This window comes from Erpetoichthys calabaricus, chromosome 3 (assembly GCF_900747795.2).
Source record: "Erpetoichthys calabaricus chromosome 3, fErpCal1.3, whole genome shotgun sequence".
NCBI lineage: Eukaryota > Metazoa > Chordata > Cladistia > Polypteriformes > Polypteridae > Erpetoichthys > Erpetoichthys calabaricus.
Window position 1 is genome coordinate 298,900,347 of NC_041396.2, and position 25,334 is coordinate 298,925,680.

At 41.4% G+C, this 25,334-nt stretch overlaps 1 protein-coding gene across 2 annotated transcripts in view; it reads left to right on the forward strand.

Annotated features, from left to right (window-relative positions):
- The window catches only part of rarga (retinoic acid receptor gamma a), a 121,807-nt gene that overhangs the window by 95,501 nt on the left and 972 nt on the right, over window positions 1-25,334 (forward strand). For both annotated transcript variants that reach the window (XM_051925079.1, XM_028798578.2), the window contains exons 5-8: window positions 2,119-2,295; window positions 8,167-8,371; window positions 20,715-20,873; window positions 23,488-25,334. The exon at window positions 23,488-25,334 is cut by the window's right edge and continues 972 nt beyond it. In XM_051925079.1, the coding sequence (XP_051781039.1) occupies window positions 2,119-2,295; window positions 8,167-8,371; window positions 20,715-20,873; window positions 23,488-23,783 (837 nt within the window). In that variant the 3' untranslated portion in view covers window positions 23,784-25,334. The remainder of the gene's footprint in view (window positions 1-2,118; window positions 2,296-8,166; window positions 8,372-20,714; window positions 20,874-23,487) is intronic.

Consider the following 25,334-nt stretch of genomic DNA (forward strand, 5'->3'; position numbering starts at 1 on the left):
TTCTCTATATATGAATAAATCTATGCAAAATTGATCTTAATTTTTCACCATACGTTATTTTAATTTTCTATTTAAGTAGGTTAACATATTCAGATAAGTTGGAGGGCGGCAAATTGAAGCCCCGCCCCGTCCCGAGCGGCACGAACTCGAGCTACGCCTCTGACAACTCCAACAGTTGCGAGACTAAAAAACGTCTTAACAAAAAAAAATCTAGAACGTAAAACGTGACGTCATTTAATAGCTAAAACGTCCCCGTTATTTTACAAATAATAATGTCAGTCACATTCTACGTAATGAAGCTAAATTAGGACGTACTGAGAAGGCAATACAGGAGTGGCTGTGATGGAGCACTTCGGCCATCTTCGAGGAAGAACATTTGGGGGATATGCAATTTGACATTTTAGTGGCTTTCATTATAGCAGGGGGGTTAAATGAATGATTTTAAAGAGTGTTTTTTTTTTTTTTTTTTTAGTTTTGCATTACTGTTCGGTTCCACCGGAGGGTCCAAAACAAAGGGCTGGACTTTAAAGGGGTTCATTTCCTAATTAGTTTAAATTGAGAAACGTAGCAAAAGTAATGGCGTTCAGGTAACGATGTGAGAGTCTTTTTTAAAATTTTATTAGCACAATGGTCGTTGAGTGGGTGAAACCACGCGCGTCTCCTGCAATGGCCTCGGATTAACGCGACAGGACCTCGTTGAAAACAGTCGCAACGTTTCAAGGAGCTCCCCTTGTGGAATTTAACGGGGGGGTGGGGGGTTGGTGGTTGGGGTGTTGAGCTGCCTTCTCCCGCTATCTGGCGTATGGAGACAACGTGCAAACTCTTCATGGAGGTGGGCTTCTGACTCGGGATCTGTGAGGGCAGTATCACTTTCCATCTTGTGCCAAATATATATTTAAAAAAAACCTGAATGAGTGTTTGTGTGGTGTGTAAATCCTGCACACCGCCGGCCATATCTCCGCTAACTTATGCAAACGTTCCCTGTTTCTGGGATATATTTGGTAAGGACACTTGTTCGGAGCTCCTGCTAGACTCCGAATTGACTCTTCAATTCCACCCGGGGGGGAGGTAAACATTAACATTATACAAAGATATTATCTGTTTTTTACCTGCATTATTATCAATCTTTAATATTGTTTTTTGTATCAGTAAGGTGCTGCTGGAGTATGTGAATTTCCCCTTGGGATTAATCTATCTATCTATCTATCTATCTATCTATCTATCTATCTATCTATCTATCTATCTATCTATCTATCTATCTATCTATCTATCTATCTATCTCTAGTACAGTATACTCTGCAAATACTCGATATAAAAGAATTTGTTTTTTGTTTTAGTTTTTTAATATATGTTAAGTTTTAGGGTGGCGCAGTGGGTAGCGCTGCTGCTTTGCAGTTAGGAGACCTGGGCTCGCTTCCTCCCTGCGTGGAGTTTGCATGTTCTCCCCGTGTGTGCGTGGGTTTCCTTCCACAGTCCAAAGACATGCAGGTTAGGTGGACTGGCGATCCTAAATTGTCCCTAGTGTGTGTGTGTGTGTGTGTGTGTGTGTGTGCGCGCGCGTGCTCTGCGGTGGGCTGTCGCCCTGCCCGGGGTTTGTTTCTTGCCTTGCGCCCTGTGTTGGCTGGGATTGGCTCCAGCAGACCCCCGTGTTAGGATATAGCGGGTTGGATAATAGATGGATGTTTTTTACATAAAAAGTAAAGATCTAGTCTGATCTATGGAATAAAGAATGGTGGCTGCCAGCTACTTTTGTCAGTTTCATCTAACGGACCCTATCTATCTATCTGTCTGTCTATCTATCACATTATATAGTATCTATCTATCTATCTATCTATCTATCTATCTATCTATCTATCTATCTATCTATCTATCTATCTATCTATCTATCTATCTATCTATCTATCTATCTATCTATCTATCTATCTATCTATCTATCTATCTATCTATCTATCTTATGTAGATGGGTATCGATACTTTTGAACGCGTCCTTAGAATGGCGACAAATCAACTGATGAAGGGCAACATGGATACAAAGTACCATTGCTGTAGTTTCTCAGGTCGACTTCTCTGAGATGTCTTTTTGTATTTCTTCTCACTCGGGGTTTTGTTTCTCCGCAGAACTCCAGTGCTGATCATCGTGTGCAGCTTGATCTGGGCCTTTGGGATAAATTCAGCGAACTGTCCACCAAATGCATCATCAAGATCGTGGAGTTTGCAAAGAGGCTGCCAGGATTCACCACCCTGACAATCGCTGACCAGATCACCCTGCTGAAGGCGGCCTGCCTCGACATTCTGGTAAGAGCAATGAAGTTAAACCGGTGATCACGACGCCTCCCGTGAGCCACTTCAGCTCAGAAAATGGTGAGAGAGACTCGTGGAAACGCACCTCCGATTCAGAAGCCACGGTCTGTGGACAAGCGAGTACTACGAGCCCATTTGTATTACAACACTGACCTCTAGTGGTGAATACGGGGAATTCCATGTTGCAATTAATTACTTGGCAACTTTGAAGCTCAGCAATGGCAGCGACCTTTTGTACTTCTTGGCTGTCTGCAAATCCTAGTATGACGAACAAGTTGTAAACTGAACATATTCAATGTGGCCATTTTATAAACAAAATGTATAGCGATGAAGTGGGTCTGGTTGAGGTCAATGTCTATTGCCCCTACAGAGGGCTGAATTCAATGACACCCCTAAAATCAAAGTGAAAAGAAGATGTGGCAGGCAGGTGACTCCATTTGGCCGAAATTTCATTGCAGTAACTCCAAATCGTACTCAGTAGTTTGTATTCCCCCAAACCCCAACCACTCCGCTTGACAAAGTCCTAATCAGATGATGGTGTCCTGGGGGATCGCCTCCCAGATCTGGACCAGGGCATCACTGAGCTCCTGGACAGACTGAGGCGTCGGATGGACTGAAACATAATGTCCCACCCAGAGGTGTTCTTTTGGATTGAGGTCAGGTGAGTGAGCGTGGAGGGGGGTGCAGTCAATGGTATCAATTCCTTTATCCTCTTGTCACATGAGGCCGAGCATTGTCATGCACCAGGAGGAACCAGCATAGGGTCTGACAATGGGTCCAAGGATTTCATCCCAATACCTAATGGCAGTCCTGCGGTGCCGTTGTCTAGCCAGTAGAGGTCTCTGTGTCCCTCCATGGATATGCCTCCCCAGACCACTAAACAGGTCATGCTGAATGATGTCACAGGCAGTATAATGTTCTCCACGGCTTCTCCAGACCCTTTCAAGTCTGTCACATGTGCTCAGGGTGAACCTGCTGTCTATCTGTGAAAAGCACAGGGCGCCAGTGGTGGATCTGCCAATTGTGGTATTCTATGGAAAATGTCAATCGAGCTCCACGGTGCCCACTAGAGGACGTTGGGCCCTCAGACCACCCTCGTGAAGTCTGTTTCTGATTGTTTGCTCAGAGACATTCACACCAGTGGCTTGCCTGCCTGTTGGAGGTCATTTTGTAGGCTCTTCCAGTGCTCATCCTGTTCCTCGTTGCCCAGTGGAGCAGATACTGATGGGTCCTGCTGATGGGTTAAGGACCTTCTATGAGGGGCCCTGTCCAGCTCTCCTGGAGTAACTGCCTGTCTGTCTCCTGGAATCTCCTCCCTGTCTCCTTGAGACTGTGCTGGGAGACACAGCAAACCTTCTGGCAATGCCACGTATTGATGTGCCTGCCATCCTGGAGAAGTTAGACCACCTGTGCCAGCTCTGTAGGGTCCAGGTATGGCCTCATGACACCAGTAGTGACACTGAACGTAGCCAAATGCAAAACGAGTGACAAAACAGATGAGGAGGGAAAAATGTCAGTGGCCTCCACCTGTTAAACCATTCATTGCTGTTTGGGGGGTCGTCTCATTGTGGCCCCTCTAGTGCACCAAAGCAGCTGAAACTGATAACTAATAAATATTTTTTGCATTTATATAGCGCTTTTCTCAATACTCAAAGCGCCCAGCAATTGCAGGTTAAGGGCTTTGCTCAAGGGCCCAACAGAGCAGAGTCCCTATTGGCATTTACGGGATTCAAACCGGCAACCTTCCGATTGCCAGTGCAGATCCTTAGCCTCAGAGCCACCACTCCACTGAACAAGCCCCTCTGCTACTTCACTGACCAGATCAATAGCCCACAAGTGTCATTGACTTGATACGATACTCTCATTTTAAAAGCAGTGTATATGTACACACTAGCTGTGCTACCCGTCTAAGACTGAAATCTGAGTAATCAACGTAGACCTCAGCGGTAACATTTGCAAATCTCTGTGTTTTGTGCCATTGGGTATGGGATTCATAAAAGAAATATTAATGTTTGTGATGCACCATCTGTTGGAGTGAAGAATGCAGTGTATTAGTAAAAATGTTTGTGATGCGTCAAGTGTTGGAAAGAAAAATGCAATATTTTATTACTGAAAATATCTGTGATGCACCTTCTGTTGGAATGACAAATGCAGTGCATTTCATTACTAAAAACGTTTGAGATGACTTGTCTTTTGGGATGACTGAGACATGGCAGTTGGATGGACACAGACAGACACTTCTCCTTTTATTAATGTAGATGTATCAAGAAACGCGACTGGGGCTCTTTTTATACCAGCAGCAATACGCCTGTATAGCGCCTAACTGTGACTGCCATGTCAGACATTTTGTTTCTTTTTATTCATTCTGGTGTGTTTAGACCATAGTGTATGTATACTTCTGCGGTGGGTTGGCACCCTGCCCAGGATTGGTTCCTGCCTTGTGCCCTCTGTTGGCTGGGATTGGCTCCAGCAGACCCCCGTGACCCTGTGTTCGGATTCAGTGGGTTGGAAAATGGATGGATGGATGTATGTATACTTTCATTTATCTTTCTACTTCTGTATTTATTAATTTCAAGAGCTTCTGTAAAGAAAGACAAAACGTCCCCCTGGGGACAATTGAAGTTGTAGCTTATCGTATGTTTACTTCTTATCGTTTCTTTATAGATTGATGTAGATAGACAGTGAAAGTGGGGTGTGAAACTACCAATTTGTTTCCCTTGTTAACACTAGGGGGCACTGGGGGTTATACAAGCCCAGGAGTTTTGGGGAGGACAGACAGACAGACAGACTGGCCTGCCTTCCCAATCACATCTCTATTGTGGGAGAAGTGCCACTAGGGGGAGCTGCTCGGGGATATCCTGGCCAGATCACCCTGGAGGAGAAGCGAGGGGCTTACCCGGATGGGTCTCCCCTAAGCCGGATATGAAAGACCCCTGCAGTCCGTATCCAGGAGATCTTGGAGTTGGGAGGAAGCCTTTGCTAAGTGGCTTTTCAAGGGAAGGAGGCTAAGAGGGTCATTAGAGATGTTTGTTGTTCTTCAGCCCTTTTGTGCTCACGGGGCACCTGCTTTGGGTGATCAAACCCTTTGGTTTTGTCACTTGTGTTCTTTTTTTTTTTTTTGGTTGTCATTTAGGTTCGGGGACAAAGGCTGAGTGCCCCCTATAGTCCATTCTATACAGTGTGTACGGTGCATCCGGAAAGTATTCACAGCGCATCACTTTTTCCACATTTGTTATGTCACAGCCTTATTCCAAAATGGATTAAATTCATTTTTTTCCTCAGAATTCTACACACAACACCCCATAATGACAAGGTGAAAAAAGTTTACTTGAGGTTTTTGCAAATTTATTAAAAATAAAAAAATTGAGAAAGCACATGTACATAAGTATTCACAGCCTTTGCCATGAAGCTCCAAATTGAGCTCAGGTCCATCCTGTTTCCCCTGATCATCCTTGAGATGTTTCTGCAGCTTCATTGGAGTCCACCTGTGGTAAATTCAGTTGACTGGACCTGATTTGGAAAGGCACACACCTGTCTATAGAAGGTCCCACAGTTGACAGCTCATGTCAGAGCACAAACCAAGCATGAAGTCAAAGGAATTGTCTGTAGACCTCCGAGACAGGATTGTCTCGAGGCACAAATCTGGGGAAGGTTACAGAAACATTTCGGCTGCTTTGAAGGTCCCAATGAGCACAGTGGCCTTCATCATCTGTAAGTGGAAGAAGTTCGAAACCACCAGGACTCTTCCTAGAGCTGGCCGGCCATCTAAAACTGAGCGATCAGGGGAGAAGGGCCTTAGTCCGGGAGGTGACCAAGAACCCGATGGTCAGAGCTCCAGAGTTCCTCTGTGGAGAGAGGAGAACCTTCCAGAAGGACAACCATCTCTGCAGCAATCCACCAATCAGGCCTGTATGGTAGAGTGGCCAGACGGAAGCCACTCCTTAGTAAAAGGCACATGGCAGCCCACCTGGAGTTTGCCAAAAGGCACCTGAAGGACTCTCAGACCATGAGAAACAAAATTCTCTGGTCTGATGAGACAAAAATTGAACTCTTTGGTGTGAATGCCAGGCGTCATGTTTGGAGGAAACCAGGCACCGCTCATCACCAGGCCAATACCATCCCTACAGTGAAGCATGGTGGTGGCAGCATCATGCTGTGGGACTGGGAGACTAGTCAGGATAAAGGGAAAGATGACTGCAGCAACGTACAGAGACATCCTGGATGAAAAACCTGCTCCAGAGCGCTCTTGACCTCAGACTGGGGTGACGGTTCATCTTTCAGCAGGACAACGACCCTAAGCACACAGCCAAGATATCAAAGGAGTGGCTTCAGGACAACTCTGTGAATGTCCTTGAGTGGCCCAGCCAGAGCCCAGACTTGAATCTGATTGAACATCTCTGGAGAGATCTTAAAATGGCTGTGCACCGACGCTTCCCATCCAACCTGATGGAGCTTGAGAGATGCTGCAAAGAGGAATGGGCGAAACTGGCCAAGGATAGGTGTGCCAAGCTTGTGGCATCATATTCAACAAGACTTGAGGCTGGAATTGCTGCCAAACGTGCATCGACAAAGTATTGAGAAAAGGCCGTGAATACTTATGGACATGGGATTTGTCAGTTTTTTTTATTTTTAATAAAGTTGCAAAAATCTCAAGTAAACTTTTTTCACGTTGTCATTATGGGGTGTTGTGTGTAGAATTCTGAGGAAATAAATGAATTTAATCCATTTTGGAATAAGGCTGTAACATAACAAAATGTGTAAAAAGTGATGCGCTGTGAATACTTTCTGGATGCACTGTATGTCGTCAGATAGCTGTGGTCGGGTATCTTCAGAGATGTTCGGTTGGGCTCAAGGCCAGGCAGTGCAGTTGTCCCCAAAGCCCACCCCTCTGTTGTTTGTGAGCTGCGCTTTGGGTTATTGAACCCTGGGCCCATTCCATGCTCTGAGCACTCTGTTCAGCTTTCCCTCAACTCTGTCTAGTCGCCCAGTCCCAGTCCCAGTCCCACCAGGCATTGTGCAGGAGGTGAGCTCTGCCTGGTCTCCTCCAGATGTGACGTTTAGAATTGAGGCCGGACAGTCCAGTCTTTGTGTCCCCAGGCCAGAGATCTGCATTTCTCATGGTTGGAGGGTCCTTCAGGTGCCACTTTACAAACTTCAAGCAGGTTCTTGTGTTACATATGGCCATTCTCCCCTAAAGCCCAGATGGGTGGAGTGTTGTCCTCCTGGTAACTGCTCCCATCTCCACACACGAGCTCAGCCAGAGTGACCATCAGGTTCTTGGTCCCCTCTCTTACCGAGGCCCATCTCCCCCAATTCCTCCGTTTGTCCCTTCAGCCAGAGCTCAAAATAGTCACCTGTCATTCCAAATGTCACCCCCTTCAACAAGTTCTCCTGGGAGCCTTCAAAGCCTTCCCCAGATCTGACCTCACAGCCTGGTCCGTGTCAACTGCGGACCTCCTATAGGCAAAAGGGGATACAGGTGGGCTCCAACAAGATCTAGAAACCTCTCAATTACGACCAATGGAACTGGGTGCACCTGAGTCATAGGAAAGGGTCTGAAGACTTGCATGAGGGGGACGCTTCTTTTACTTTTTGAATAAATTGGCAGACATTCCTAAACTCCTGCTTTTGATTTTGTCCTTCTGGGGGTGACAATTGTCATTTGATGTGTGCGGGCAAAAAAACGAGGCTGCAACCTAACAAAATGTGTAAAAAAGGGAAAGACTCACATAGCCATCTGAGCTTGGGAACAAAGCCATCACCCCTTCACAGTCTGATGGCCAAGGCATGCGGTGCCCTTGGTGCCCTCACCTTGCTCTGCAATGCCGCTGAATTTTTTTTTTTGCCCCTTTTGCTTTTTTCCAGATGCTGAGGATCTGCACTCGGTACACTCCGGAGCAGGACACCATGACCTTCTCGGACGGCTTGACCTTGAACCGCACTCAGATGCACAACGCTGGATTTGGGCCCCTCACAGACCTGGTCTTTGCCTTTGCTGGACAACTCCTGCCCCTGGAGATGGACGATACGGAAACGGGACTCCTCAGTGCCATCTGCCTCATCTGTGGAGGTATGGCACCGAAAGACGAGATCAGCCATGCCAAGTAGACCTGGTGCAAGCGGCCAAGAAGCCCACTCAGTCTGCGCCACGCCAGCTCACCAGAGTAGTAGACCCGCTGAAGTGCCATCCGTATCTGCGAGCAGATGAGTGGGCAGCTCATTAGGCTTTAGGGGATGGCACCTTCCTCAGCGGCACCGGTAACTGGGTGTGTGGTTACTGGGCAGAGGCTGGTGGAAGAGAATTGACTTGCTGTGGATAATGATGAGGATGATGAAGACGATGATCAAATTATTATTATTTATAGTAATAGTGATGATTATAATATTGCTTTTATTATTGATGATGATGATGATGGTAGTATTAATGATGTTATTATTACTGCTGTTGTTGTTAATAACACCATTATTATTATCATCATCATCATCATTTAAAAGAGCAATAATAAAAACAACATTATTACCATCATCTTAAACAAAAATAATAATAACAAAATTATTATCATCATCATCATTAACAGCGCTATTAATAATAACATTATCATCATCATCATCATCATATTCACAACAACAATATTAATAATAACATTATTACCATTATTTTCATTATTAACAACAACAACTTTATTATTATCATCATGAGCTGCAACAAAAATAACAACAATATTATGATTGTTATCACTATCATTATTAACGGCAATAGTAATAATAATAACAACAACAACATTATGATTATCATTATTAACAACAATATTAATAATAAGAATATCATCATCATCATCATTGACAACAGCAGTATTAATAATAGGAACATTATATTATTATCATCATTGTTATTAATAACAACACCATTATTATCATTGTCATTATTAACAACAACAATAATAATATTATCATTTCTATTATTAACAACTACAATGGCAATATCATCATCATCAACATCAACAATAATATGATTATTGTCATCATCATTATTAGCAGCAATAGTAATAACAACAACATTATGATCATCCTCATCATCGTCATTATTAATGACAACAATATTAATTATGACATTATCATTATTTTCATTAATAATAAATAACATTATTATAATCATCATTAACTGCAACAATAATAATAATAATATTATGATGATCATCATCATTATTAACACTAACAACATTATCATCATCATCATCATCAGTTACAACAACAATAATAACAATATTATGATTATCATCATCATTATTAACAGCACTATTAATAATTAATAAAGTATCTATCTATCTATCTATCTATCTATCTATCTATCTAATAATATCATCATCATCATCATATTAACAATAACAATATTAATAATACAATTATTACCATTATTTTCACTATTAACAACAACGTTATTATCATCATCATAAGCTGCAACAAAAATAATCACCATCATTATTAACGGCAATATTAATAATAATTAACAATATTAATAAGAATAGTATCATCATGATCATATTAACATCAATATTTTTAATAACATTATTACCATTATTTTCATTAACAACAATAACTTTATTATCATTATCATCTTGCGCTATAACAACAATAATAACAACAACCTTATCGTCGATGTGTTTGTTGTTAATAATGATGATGATAATGATAATAATAATTGTTGTTGTTATTATAATTGCTGCTGTTGATGATGATGTTGATCAGGGGTAGGCAACGTCGGTCCTGGAGTGCCACAGTATGTGCAGGTTTTTGTTCCAACCCAGTTCCTTAACGAGAACTCAATTATTGCTGATGAAGCACATATTGCTTAAGTGACATTTTAATGCTTCATTTTAGTGGTCTCGCTTGTTAAGGTTCTCCAACCTTAATTGCTTATTTCAATCTTAAACTGCTGCATTCAGTGTTTTAATTGCTCCTTATTAGCAATAAGATGTAAAAGACAAAGCAGCCAGCAGTTCTCCAGCTAGCTTTTTTCCAATTACATCTGTGTGTGTTCATCATGCACGGTTTGATTTAATAAAACACTTAATAGAAAAATGTGACAGACTGAAAATGATCTGTTTTAGGATTCAAATCATTTGGATGATATCCTTGGAAAGGAAAAAAATCTACGATATAAAAGCCTTACATTGCACAGACTAACAAGCCATAAAATTAAATAAGGTCTGAGATTGGCAATGATTGGTTTCTAATTAAGCAATTGGGTTGAATGAAAACCTGTAGCCACTGCGGCTCACCAGGACCGACATTGCCTACCCCTGTTTTACATCTTATTGCTAATAAGGAGCAATTAAACACTGAATGCAGCAGTTTAAGATTGAAATAAGCAGTTAAGGTTGGAGAACCTTAACAAGCGAGACCACTAAAATGAAGCATTAAAATGTCACTTAAGCAATATGTTCTTCATCAGCAATAATTGAGTTCTCGTTAAGGAACTGGGTTGGAACAAAAACCTGCACATACTGTGGCACTCCAGGACCGACGTTGCCTACCCCTGATGTTGATTATTATTATTATCGTCGTTGTTGTCGTCGTCGACTCCGGAGACGCCTGTTCAGACGGCCCAGGGTGCTGCTGTCGCCCGTCGCTGCGCTCACAGTCACTTGACGAGTGTAAAGCCGCTACACTGCAGCAGATGGCATCACTGATAACGGGCGGATTTCTTTGAAGTAGGAACTGCAATCAGTGGAACTTGTGCCATGGGTGGGAAACGCGCGCAAAAAAAAAGAAGAGAGTAGTGTTTATAGCAAAATATCAAAAAGAAGTGAATGCGAATGCAGTAATTACATCCATTTAAGCAAACCAAAAACAAAATAAAAAGGGAAAATCGTCGTCACCAGCAGCCCAGAAAGTCGGCCAGACTAGCGAGACTAAACCTTCCTTGCCAGGCTGGACCTTCCTCATGCAGGACACGGGGACGGGGGCGGGTGACTGTGCTGCCAAGCCCTGCCAACCGATGGCCGTTTATTCCTGTTGACCTTCCCGTGTCTGCGCTGTAAGACAAAACCTCGACTGATTAGAAAAAAAAAAAAGAAAAAGAGTAACAAGTAGGATATAACCGCATGCGCGGCAAAGTCAAAGACGAGTGATCAATTAACACTTGAGAGTGTTTCTTTTTTATTTTATTTTATTTGAATTTGAACTTTAGAAAACAGAATTCCACCCTGCCAACAATATAAAAGTTGTTGTTTTTTTTTTAATTGGCGGACTGAGGTTGACACTTTATGGCCACTTCGGCGCTAACACTGGTGAACTTGTTGTGTTCAGGAATTGACGGCTATAAAGAGATACAGCCATCCATTTTCCAACCCGCTGAATCCGAACGCAGGGGTCTGCTGGAGCCAATTCCAGCCAACCAGGGCGCAAGGCAGGGAACCAATCCTGGGCAGGACGCCAACCCACCGCAGGACACACACAAACACACACACCCACCAAGCACACACTAGGGCCAATTTAGAATCGCCAATCCACCCTAACCTGCATGTCTTTGGACTGTGGGAGGAAACCCACACAGACACGGGGAGAACATGCAAACTCCACGCAGGGAGGACCCGGGAAGCGAACTCAGGTTTCCTAACTGTGAGGCAGCAGCGCTACCACTGCGCGACCGTGCCGCCCCTGCTGTAAGAGATTGAATAAGATAAATAAATTAATAAGTAAATAACCATAAGAGAAAACGAGGATGGGGCCGGTAGGGTGGGGGGTCCCTTTCAGCGCCGTGCTCACGCCCTCCCCCAACACACACACGTCTCCGCGACTGTGTGATCAAAGCACTAAGGATGGGGAATGTCTGCCGTAATCACGTTCAGTTTCCCACACAACAAAAAGAATCTTTTTATGAAACGTTTGATGCCTGCGACCTAAGATTAAATATCACATCTAAAGACGGTAACGTATATTTTATTTTTGTCATAAATGTTCTCGAAAAAATCAAATGACATTTGCTAAAGCGAGTTAATTCAGTCCCTGTGGTTACACACACCTAGTTCGAGTAGTTTTAAAATGAAACATTCGTTTAAAGTTGCTGCAGTCACTTTGTGCCGCAGAAAACATAACACAGTTAAGAAAGAGTAAATAATTGGAATCAAATTACAAACTATCGAACAAAACAATCACAGAGATACAAACTGCCTGAAGAAGGGGCCTGAGTTTGCATATTGTAATTTTTTTAATTAGCTAATTAAAGGGGTAATTTTGCCCGACCTCTCATTGCAGAATCAAAGAAATACAATCCATTTCATCATACTTGATTTTGTATATTAAACATTTTTTTTCGGTTAAGGATAAATATTTTTCTTAATTTAATCCATCTAATCCTTATTTCAATCCATACAATTTCATTGCGGACAGCAGTTCCATCTAATAAATACACAAAACACAAGAGTCGGGTGGTTCCCTTACTACCACGTAACATTAGCACCTTCTGTTTTGTATGATTGGGTTTATCATCCAGTTTTAACATTAATTATATTGCAAATTTGGAAAATGAGAAAAAGATGCCGCAGTTAGGAGACCCGGGTTCACTTCCCGGGTCCTCCCTGCGTGGAGTTTGCATGTTCTCTCCGCGTCTGCGTGGGTTTCCTCCCACAGTCCAAAGACATGCTGGTTAGGTGCATTGGCGATCCTAAATTGTCCCTCGTGTGTGTGTGTGTGTGTGTGCGTGTGCGTGTGCGTGTGCGTGTGCGGCTGGCTGGCGCCCTGCCCGGGGTTTGTTTCCTGCCTTATGCCCTGTGTTGGCTGGGATTGGCTCCAGAAGACCCCCGTGACTCTGTAGTTAGGATATAGCGGGTTGGATAATGGATGGATGGAGAAAAAGATGCTTTTGTGATGTACGGTGGGTGACCTCATAGCTTGGTGGAAAAAAAAAAATCCTAAATCGGTTTCCACATCCGCACAAAAGCCGCGGTATTTGGAGAAAACACCAATTTCCCAAAAGTCTATAACTTCCTTTCCAGGAATACAAAGGCGTGCGGTGCGCATCCCTTGGAACAAAAGGGGGCGGGTCTTTATGCAAAATATCAGAGTTTATGCAAACATAGAATGGTCGAGCATGCGCGTAAAGCTGCATTATTTTAAGTTAGATCGACTTCAATTAACCGTGTATGGGGAAAAATGAAAATACCGTGTTTTTAGGATTAGAAAAGTATTGATTTTGAGTAAGATTAACATCAGATAAAACGATAATTTGCTATTAGATAGATAAATACTTTACTAATCCCAAGGAGAAATTCACATACTCCAGCAGCACCTTACTGATCCAAAAAACAATATTAAATTAAAGATTGATAATAATGCAGGTAAAAATTTGGTATCACATTATGTGATATCATCTACTGTCAATGCTCCGGTTTCTTCCCACAGTCCAAAGACATGCAGGTTAGGTGGATTTGGCGATCCTAAATTGTCACTGTAAAAAATGTTTTGTTGGATCAACCTAAATAAATTACTTCACAAGGTAACAAGCATTTTAATTGATTTCTTTCAAATTTTAAAAAGTATTTGAGTTAACTGAATTCGTTTAAGTTTGTTTTAACCTTTTCAAAAACTTGAACAAAAGCAAAAAATGTATTTAGCTCAAACCAAATTTCTTTAAAAACTCAAATTAACTGCAGTGCACTGGCGCCCTGCCCGGAGATTTGTTCCTGCCTTGCGCCCTGTGTTGGCTGCGATTGGCTCCAGCAGACCCCCGTGACCCTGTGTTAGGATATAACGGGTTGAATATATGGATGGATGGATCTACTGTTAAATTCTGCTCTGTACTTGTAATATTGCTATTGTTCTGTTATATTGTATTAAGGATTCCTTGTGTTCTGTCCTGTGTATTGTATTGTTTTTTTGAGACCCACTGACACTGGAAAGGGGTCTCTCTTTGAACTGCCATTTCCATGTTTTCATCCATTTTTTCCCTAAAAGTTTTTTTTTTTTTTTTTTTTGGGGAGTCTTAATAGAGTGTTAAGGCTGGGGGTTTGTCAAAAGGCAGGGCCTGTTAAAGCCCATTGCGACACTTCTTGTGTGGGCTATACAAAAATACATTGTATTGTATTGTATTGTATTTGGTACTGAGAAGAATCCCTGAAGGAGATTATGTTAGCGTGACATCAAACACATTAAAGGGAATCTAACTAGAAAAAGAAATGTGAAATAAAACTTAGCAGGAAACACACCATTATTTTAAGTTAACGTAAAATAAATTAAATACATAAATTGGACACCCTCAATTGTTCATTTTTAAGCGTTACACTTGCGAAATGAATCATTCCAGTTTTACACTGAGCGGTGCGTGGAAAGACGTCACTTTTGCTGCTTGAAAAATACCTTTATTTATTTATTTATTTATTTAATTTTTCAGAATTTCTAACATAGCTCTTGGGGAATAAAATGATAATAAAGTGATTTTTTTTGTGTTATTTGAGATCAAGACCAAAAAATACTTTTACTATAATGTGCATTTTTTTTTTTGTATTGTTTTCTGGGGAAAAAATGAAGTAATTTTCTCGAGAAGACAAAACGCCTCTCTTCTTAAGAGGACGGAATCGTTTTTAAAGATCTCGAGAAAATGCCTGACACCTTAACGTTTAGCAGCGTCCACTGCTGATTGCGGCTCACCGAAGATCGCGAAGCTGTTTGGACCAGGAGGGCATCTCTGCAAAGAAGATGCGCGGGACTCCAAAATAATCGGGGGTGCTCTCCTCTCGACTTTGTCGTATACTCAGATATGGGGATGGAGGTTTGAGGAGTAAACCGCAAGACAATGATTATATTTTTATATTAAGTATATTAAAGAAGCATCAACAACAAATCAAATCAAATTAATAATATATCGAACAATTCTTATAAAAGTAAAGTTGAATAAATCGGACTCTGCAGCTACATGAATAAAAGGTGAAGAACCACTTCCGGTTGGCAGAAATAGCTGAAAAGTTGATAGAAATTAACGTTTTGTACCAAATATGGCAGCCTTCCCAGCAGCTCCGTGTACGACTTTATCTTTTTACCTTTTTCTGCATATCACTCTTTAATTTAATATTGTTTGTAGCAGTATGCTGCTGCTGGAGTATATGTGAGTTTCCCCTTGGGATTAATAAACTATCTATCTATCTATCTATCTATCTATCTATCTATCTATCTATCTATCTATCTATCTATCTATCTATCTATCTAATACTTGTATACAAAATTTGGTTGGCCTAAGTGAAAACGTACTCAAATTATCATGTTTACACACACTGACACACACACACACACACACACACACTGACAGAAGGGGCAGACAAAATTCCAAAAATGGTGTTTTCGGACTCGAAATTCGAAATTAATCAAACTCTCGAAATTGAATTTTTGGACGATTACAATACGAGAAAATAAAAAGGGGACCAAATTACACGTGGCGTATACGGACAACTACAATAGAAAAAGAACAAAAAAAAAAAAGATCTTTGACACTATTGATATGTCAATACTGTACATCCATCCATTCATTTTCCAACCCGCTGAATCCGAACACAGGGTCACGAGGATCTGCTGGAGCCAATCCCAGCCAACACAGGGCACAAGGCAGGAAACAATCAGGGTGCAATCAGGAAGCACAGGGTGTCAACCCACCGCAGGACACACACACCCACCAAGCACACACTAGGGCCAATTTAGAATCGCCAATCCACCTAACCTGCATGTCTTTGGACTGTGGGAGGAAACCCACGAAGACACGGGGAGAACATGCAAACTCCACACAGGGAGGACCCGGAAAGCGCACCCGGGTCTCCTGTCTGCGAGGTAGCAGCCGCCCTATGTCAATACATTTCACATTTAATTTATTGAAATGCGCTCGACTTTTACAGAGTATGACATTAGCTCTAATAAATCCACAGCAGAAGTGTGCGCTGCCACTCATAAACTCGGCTCATTTTCAACTTAGGAAATCACTTCTTGACTTTTCGTAAATTGTTAATTTAAGTCACGTTTTCTTAAGACGCTTTTCATTCTTTCTAACCACACACACGCGGCAGTCCAATTAAAGAGAATAGGAAAATGAAAGTGTTTGGAAGTAAATGAATTTGTGGAGAGGGGCTTGGCAGAAACGACACGACTGCTTTTCTATTGTTTGGTGAAGTGCCGCTGGACTGTGGCCGCATGTTGTGACGTCACTGGCTACACTGTAAAAAAATAACGCGTTAAAAGTACTTAAAAAAAAAAAATAAGGCAACAAATTACAAGCAATATTTTTGAGTAGATTTAATATACTGCACTATTGAGTAAACTTAATTTATTAATTTACTCAAATTTACCTAAAAGAAATGAGTTTGATTAAATATAAGTAGTGGCAAAAATGGTTTATTTTACTCCGATTTTCATTTGAATTACAGTACTAAAAAAAAAGAGTAATAATGCAACGCTGGACAGTAACGACTGTATAACAAATACATGCTAAAATTCCATATATCTTTATTTATTTGAACATACACAGACAGTCACAACAACGGAGTTGTATTTTCAAAGGAAAATTAAATCAAATGTCTGAGGATAATTTTTACTGAATTACTGACATTCAAATGTCAATGAAAATTTTCTTTTCTTTATTTAAACTTTCTTCAAAAAGTATATCTCAATCAAATAATGTCCCAGGAATGATTGCTAAACGGGAAGGAAACATAGAGAGTGAAATCCTGACGCAGATGGCGCTCTTCAAACATGTCCTGCTTTTACGCCAACATATCCGCTTAATTCAATGGCCGCCTTTTCCACTACTTCTCAGTATGCGATAGCGAAAATCCCGAAATAAAATAGGACGTAGGAAATCAAACATCGCTAAATAAATCACAGTATTAAAAATTAACCAGTAAATACATTACCTATGTAGAACACTAATTAAATAAGAAGTCAGATAATACCGTGACGGTTAGGCAAACGTCTTTTTATGTTGTTTACAGGTCGTAGTTTAGGACAAACGCCATAGCGTTCTCAAACTTATCTCAAAGTGTCTTTTTCTGTGTAAAATAAAATTTTAAACGATTAAAAAAAAAAAATGAACATATGTAACTATCCGAGAAATGTGCCTGTTTTTTAAAGCAAACCAACGAGGTAGGTTGTTAGAAAGACGCTACCTTGCCCGCCATGTTTCCCACATGAAGGGAAAGGTTTCGTGAAAATAACAAATGCTTACATCTGTAACTATACGAAATGAAATACTAGTTATTCATTACGGAATTAATATGCTTTATACTTACACATTCGTAGTAAAATAACTCTTATTATGGATAAGCTGAATGCGTTGTTGTAAAGACCAAGAAACCGATGTGAGAGGAAGTGCAGTATCATTAAATTTAACTTAACTTAAATATGTTCAATTCACAGTATAGTTTTTTTACTTAGAATAAGTTATAAAAAATGTTTACATTTTAAGAAAAATAATAAGTTAACATTATTCATAATTTTTTTATTGAAATAGAATTAAATAATCAATAAAAAGGGTAAAACCCATTTTTATTAATTGAAGTAATGATTATTTTGCGTATAGTTAGCTATTTATTATTATTATTTTTCACACATGCAAGATTTATTTTTTACAGTGTAAAAGTGGATGAATATTTATGATTTTAACAAATCATATTATTTAAAATGTATCATTTTAAGGTTCACAAAAAATAATGGAGGGCGACACGGTGGCGCAGTGGTAGTGATGCTGCCTCGCAGTTAGGAGACTCGGGTTTGTGATGCATAAAAACATATATAGACTCATTAATAAAAATCATAGAAACACAAGAACAGAAAAAACAGATCTGGGTAGAAAAACAACTGCGCACAACCCAGTGGCCCAACCTCAGCCCACACCCCACAGCACACTTCTGTTGACGTGTTCGTGTCTTTCAATTTCCCCCGCAAGATTCCCGAGGGCATGTGGAATCATTTAATTTTATACACAAGAATTCAATTTTTAAGAAAGTTACAGCACGTTGACTTGTGGAGAAGTAACGTTTGCTTTTGTGGTGTATGTTGTCCTACAGGTGTGCCGGTTTGTCGCATGCAACTCACCTTAAATTGCAGCTTCCATCATTTCAGAACGCCTTCGATATAAAACAGAAACAAGTCTGCTAACTCTGTTTAAGTCAGCGTTTCTCAACCTTTAAGTATTTGCGACCCGAGTTTTCATAACAGTTTTTCTCCCCCCCCCCCCCCCACATAACGTTTTTTTGAAAGGAGCCCACTAATACCAATTTGTTCTTTTTTAATTAATGATATACCATAGATGCATATTTTATTAGACCTACTTAACTTTTATCGACATTTATCTAACTCTATATTTATTTTTCTAGTATCAGAATTTAAGTTAATTTGTTTTGGTTTCAATAGATGTATTTTTCATATTTTCGATTCTTGTTTTCTTTTTTTCACATCTTCACGCACTCCTTTTTGTTACTTCCCGCCCCCCTAGGGGGGCCCACCCCAAAGTTTGAGAACCACTGGTTTAAGTTGTTTTTGTTTTCTGCTGCGCAAACGTACGTGGCACACCAAGAACAATAAAGGGGCGTTTCCTTATGCAAATATCACAACTGTATGCAAATTTAGAAATCGGTGCCAAGAAAAAAAAACAGAAAATGTTTAAGTTCTGAAAAATTGCATCCTACTCTCAACCACACAAACTTATTTTACATCGCGTGTACTTTAATTAAAAGTGATACTGAAGAAAGAGTTCCATAAAGCACAGATGTGATCATTTTGAGTTAAATTAACGTTTAAATCAGCTGTTTAAAGTTACACAGCACTTGTATATTCTTGGTCACCGTGTGATTGTGGATTAGAGCCAATCGGGGATCAATAAACGTCAAGTTTTCTCTTGATGCAGTAAAATGGAAGATACGTGATAAGGTTTACTTTCTGATGGCATAATCTCATTTTTGGTGCCACGCTTAGTGCTTTTTTTCGCAGAACAAAGGAATATATTTTTTATGATATTAAAAAAAATATATCTGTACGTTTCATTTCATTGAAACAGCGCTTTTCTGATTTACATTTTACAGTTGTTTACCTTCGCAATTTAACAGTTTAATAGCCGTTTGTTCAGTGTATAAATGCGTGCATGATATTAAAAACTGTATCTAACGTATATTCTTTCAATAACTATTATTAATTTTATTTTAATCTATATATATTTAAAAACTAAATACCACTGACTCGCTCATCACGAAATCTCTGAACTATGAGGACTTGGGACTTGAAATTTGGAATCGAGGTTACCCTTGGCCCATAGCTGCTCGCTAGCAAACGGTTTTCAAATTTCGTGTTCCAAGCGCGTTCTGTCTGTCCGCTTTTCACGAGATGACTACTTAACAGATTTAGATCTGGTTGTTTTCTATAATTTGCTGGAACTTTCCGGTTGATTTTGTGACTTCTTTCATGGCGTTAAATACCAGAGTTCGCTTGCGGTACGGATGTGTTTATGCAAATCGAACAGAGTGGCTGTGGGCGGAGAGCAGGGGGGCGGGGCCTTCCTCACTCACGCGCCAGCCTCTGTTCGAGTTGCTCTACCTGTCGCCACGTGTTGGAGTGCACTTCGCCTCCGCTTATCTAGCGCTGCCTGTTTGTTCAACAGACATCATCATCTAGAGATTGTTAAGGAGTAACGTTTGACGTTTTTTGAGAGAGAGCTCAGAGCTCCATGTGTTTTAGAGGGTAGCTGCTGATTGACAGAGATTTTATGGCCTTGTGCTTTTCTCCCCACGCGGGAACGCTCTCCCGTCAGTGCTGAACACGATCAGATAAAGTGCCAACGTCTATTGATTTTTAAAGTTTGTCCTGTTTCATTGCTATTTGGGCGCAGCCACGGGGTACAGCTAGTTTATTCACAAGTATCAGTTTAACAATAACGTGTAAACATTGAACATGCCATGTAATGGGAGCAATAAGCTGCTACGTCCCCGTCGTGCTCCTGTAATACATTTAATTTCATTTTATTTTTTTATTTCCGCCATCATTATCATAATTAAATGTAGCTAAATGCAGTTTGGACTATAGCAATTTATTGCAACAATTATTATATGAAACTAATCACTTTTTCTATGTTTTTATAGGTGACTATAACTCTTTTTTTACTTTGTACGTAATCTCGGGTAATGCGTATGTAATCATGAAAGAAAATCCAGCGTCGTTTTCGACTTCCCTAAGTGCGAAAATATCATTTTAATATAAACTTTGATTCTAAATAGAGATAAATGATTGTGTATCGATATTATCAAGTAGTTAAGATGAGAAACAAAGAGATATGATATTTGAGAAATATTGCGCAGCTGGGAGTGGTCCTGGTGATCTTTTCCTCTGTCTCGGTATACGAGAAATTCGAGGGGCGCACAGTCACGATGTGTTTGTTTTTTTGACAGATCGGATGGATCTAGAAGAACCACAGAAGGTGGACAAACTTCAGGAGCCCCTACTGGAGGCACTTAAGGTGTACGCACGGCGCAGACGCCCCAACAAACCGCACATGTTTCCACGAATGCTTATGAAAATTACCGATCTGCGAGGGATCAGCACTAAAGGTGAGAGGATGCCGAGTGAACCCGCCCCTTACCCCCGGGTGAATATGGAGGACTATTGTGAACAAATTAAAAAAAAAATACAAATAAGACAATACATAACCAATAGCAACATGAAATACGAGTATAACTAATTAGATATATTATGAAATCGATTCATTTATTATTATTATTTTTCGTTTTCTTTGTTTCAAACGTGAAATTAAACTCTGTCTCTTGAAAACTGTCACTTTCACTCGTCAGATCGGGCTGTGTTATTTGATTGGTGAGTCGTCTGCATAGTTGACGCATGCGCTTCGTTGGGCTTGGGGCTCCTGCGGCTACTGCGCATGCACAACGAAAGCCGAAAGAAAGCTTTTCCTGCCCAAGAAGTCCTGTGCAAAGAGACAACTTTAACTCACGAAAGTCGGAACTCCTCACCAGGAGCCTACATGAAAAAAGTGTCTGCTGTAAAGGTGGCGCTCGATGGCACTTGAAGGTTTACGTCAACTCTACTGACGAGTCATCAATCTGAACCCGCCCCTCTCGGCTTTGATGAGTGAAAGTGACATCTTCGTTTTAGGGCTTGTTTTTAGCACATCAATGAAATTAAAAAAAAAAAAAAAAATCAACATTAAGAAATAATGAATGCAAATTTTCAAGACAATTTTAATTTGTAATGCACATTTCATGCTGTTATTATTTATTCATTGTCAGATTTCATTGTACTTTTATGTATTTAATGTTATTCAAAATAATCCTCCACAGCGGGCTAACCATGATGGTGGACGCAGGGTGTGGCGAGTTCAGACCCTTACCATGTGTGCAGTTTACGACATTGGGGGGTTGTTTAGGGTCCACGTCTTTTTCACTTGTTGGAATATTAATTTATTTACAATAAATATTGTCTGTCTATTTTACTTAGCAGTGGCGCAGCAATCGTGCTGCTGCTGCACATTAAAGAGAGCAGGGTGCAGGTCCTAGGTCTTCTCTGCATGGAGTTTGCATGTTCTCCCCGTGTCTGTGTGGGTCTCCTCTCACAGTCCAAAGACATGTGGGTTAGGTGGACTGGCAATGCTAAATTGTCCTCTGTGTGTGTGTGTGTTTTTTGGAATTGGGACGTCTCCACCCTGCAATGGGCTGAGAAGCATCCAGCTGCTGAGCCATACATCTCTGCACTTTGGGTACGTCTCCACAGTTTTTGACTGCAGTTTCTTGACGGAAGACTCGGAATACAATGAGCAACAGCTAACTACACAAACCTCTACCCTTAATTACACTAGCCCCTAACCTTAAGTTATAAAAAAAAAAAAAAAAAGGTGATGATTCACACTTAATGTTTTCAATCTGACGCAATATAATTCTTTTTAGCTTATTGATCCCACAATTTTTAAGTTGAGGCAAATTATTTAGAGTGATTGGGTGCAATTCACTTGTTTTATACTAAATCTATTCTTTAAGTTGTTCTTTTTTTAAGTTAACTGAAATAGGATTTCTATGTTTATTCCCTCCACCATAACTTACTTTGGTACAAACAAATTTTTTTACTTTGATTGAGATCTGAAAACCAAATATTTCAAGCTACAACACTAAATGACTAATCTTAAATTGCTTGAAAGAGAAAATTTATGTTGAATGAAAAACCTCAATGTTATACTTTTTTCAGAGTACCCCAAAGTTACTTCCCCCAAGAACCTTCAGGGTCAAAAGATTCATTAACATCTGGCTCTATGGCTCTGCAGTTGGACAGTAATGAATGGACTGTATGTTCCTGCCTTGTGCTTGCTAGGATAGGCTCCAGTGACCCTGCTCAGGATTAAATGGGATTAGAAGATGGTGCAGTATTTTATTTAGATAGATAGATAGATAGATAGATATTTAGTTAGTCTTTATAGGATCATTGTCACATGGGTTATATGGTAAGTCTGCTATCTCGCCCCGTTCCTCTCAAACCCCATCTCCCTCCTCCTGAGCAGGTGGCTGGAGTCTAGTATATCTCTCCAGCCTGGAGCCTCCATCCTTCAACTCCAAGTAGGCAGAGTTAAATCACTGAACTCGGCATTTCTTGAGTCAGATGACCCTCCCACATCCCTAATCTTAACCTGAGTGTAAATGGGTGGAGCTCTGGAGTCTTGCAATCCTAGCCCAGCTATAAGTGGGTTTAGAAATTGGCACAGCATTTAATTTAGTTAGAGTTCATAGGATCATTGTCACGTGGGTTATTTGGTAAGTCTACTCTCTGGCCCCTCCCTGTCATGGTCAGTCACCTGAGCTCAAGGTATTTGGGTGGGTGGAGTCTGGGAATCTCTCCAGTCTGGAGCCTCCACCGTTTATCTCCAAGTAGGTGGAGTTAACTTGCTCGACAGTACTTGGCATTACTTGAGTCAGAAGACCCTCCCACATCCCTAATCTTAACCAGAGTTTAAATGGGCGGAGCTCCGAATGTCTGCAGTCAGACTCTTTTGGCGCCTACTGGAGTCAACTCCATCTACTTGAAGCTATAGGGTGGAGGCTCAGGGCTTCTGAGATATATTCTTGAGTGCATAAGGAGAAGCACGTGCTCTAAATCGCCCCCCTATTGGGCGCTTAAACAGCCAGTCTAACTGGAGCCTCTTGATTATTTGTACTTTTTGTCCAGGCGCGGAGCGGGCCATCACCCTCAAGATGGAAATCCCAGGTCCGATGCCCCCGCTAATTCGGGAGATGCTGGAGAACCCGGAGGCTTTCGAGGAAGAGGAAGTCGAAAAGGAGAGTGAGGAGAAGAAAGCGGTCGCCAAATGCAAGACAGAGCGCAACGGGGATGCACAGGACCCCGACAGGGGCGATGACGAGGAGAGCAGCAGCGACGAGGAAGTCCAAAGGGTCGCACCACCAAGGGACGGTGCCAACCGGAGCAGGAATGTACGAGAGTCGGCCGAGCTGCAGCGACAGTAATGAGGGGTAGGGAAGCTGGACACCATTCCAGGGCACAGGGCTGTCCGCCCGTGGAAAGGAACCACGCAAAATAAATAATTAATTAAATAAATAAAAAGACAAAAAAAAAGGAAAAAGCGCAGCCCTTGTCTAAAACTTGACTGGGAGGGCCAATCACACGACTCGCTCTTACAACAAACTCGGGTTGGGCAATAATGGACAATAAGATGGCTGGACACGCTGGTCATTTTAAGAGAATCGCCATTCCTGCTGGTGGACCCGGAGTACAACCGGATGGCGGATGCCGTTCCTCGCTTTATTGCCAAAACATGCGCTCTGGTTTTCTGGACCAAAACGCGTGGCCGGAGTACAAGTTGCACCCCCAGCAGACTTTCTCTTCTAAACTTTCCAGTGCGGTATAGCCTATCGTTTCTATTGTTTTGTCCAGCAGTGCAATGCTTCAACAAGCCACTGGGTGGTGCTGGGATACTTATTATTATAATTATCGTTATTTTTTTTTTTTAATCGAAAGATGGATGATCGTTCTTTTTCTACAGTGTTTCTTTTCATCGATTTGTGCTTCTGTGTGCGCGTGCGAGCGCGTGTGTGTGACGTGTTGTTGCTATGGAGACGCGACGCACATGCAGACACGCGGGCACGTTTTTGTTTGGAAAAAAAAAAAAAAAAAGTCCAGATCCTTTTATATCGTCTGGATGGACATCTGAAGGGCAGCTTAGTGCCTCAGGACTCCGAACTTTTATTTCTGGTGCTCTCCAAGCCTGCACCCCCCCCCCCCCACTACAGCCCAGTAAGCGCCATCTTAGCCCTCCAGAAACCAGCGACCGACAAAAGTGGCGCACTGAAGTCCAGTTGCCCGATCTGGTGAGCCGCGTTTTTTAATTTGCTGGGAACGGATTGAATACCAAAACAGCAACTGGCAGCGCTTAACGGACCAAATAGTCTCTACCGCATAGGCTCAATTGGGCACACTTATGATGACCGGTCACTGTAGCCAGCAAGTGCCTACATGGCAGTGTCCACCACAAAGTAGCAGTGGCAACTGAAAATGCTCAGGAAAATTGTGGGGAACTCCAAATGGAGGGATCGTAGCAGCACTCGGGAGATATTGTGCCGATGTTAAAGGCACTATAAAGCAGAACCAGAGCTCCATCAGTGGACCCAGTGTAAACCGAGACTCATCTGAAGCTTAACCCGTATGCCAGTGTGGTGGAACCCTGCAGCCAAAAAAAAAAGTAACAGTGCCAATCAGTTGGCAGCAGCTATAGGAGCGCCCAGAACATCATGACTGGCACCACAGTCAGTCATTTCAACTTGGACCCGACTGCAACCCAACAGCATTGACTGGCACCCCACCCTCTGAAGACTAAACACTGCAAAAATCCTTAGCGGAGCTGGAAGACGCTATAAAATGGCTTAAAGCAACTAGGAACGATCTGGAAACCACTTCACAGAGCAGTGCCCACAAGAAGTGACTGGCAGGATAGCTTGGTAGTGACCAACATGCAATGACTCTGACTGGCACTCCAGGGGAAAAACGATACCAATTTGAGC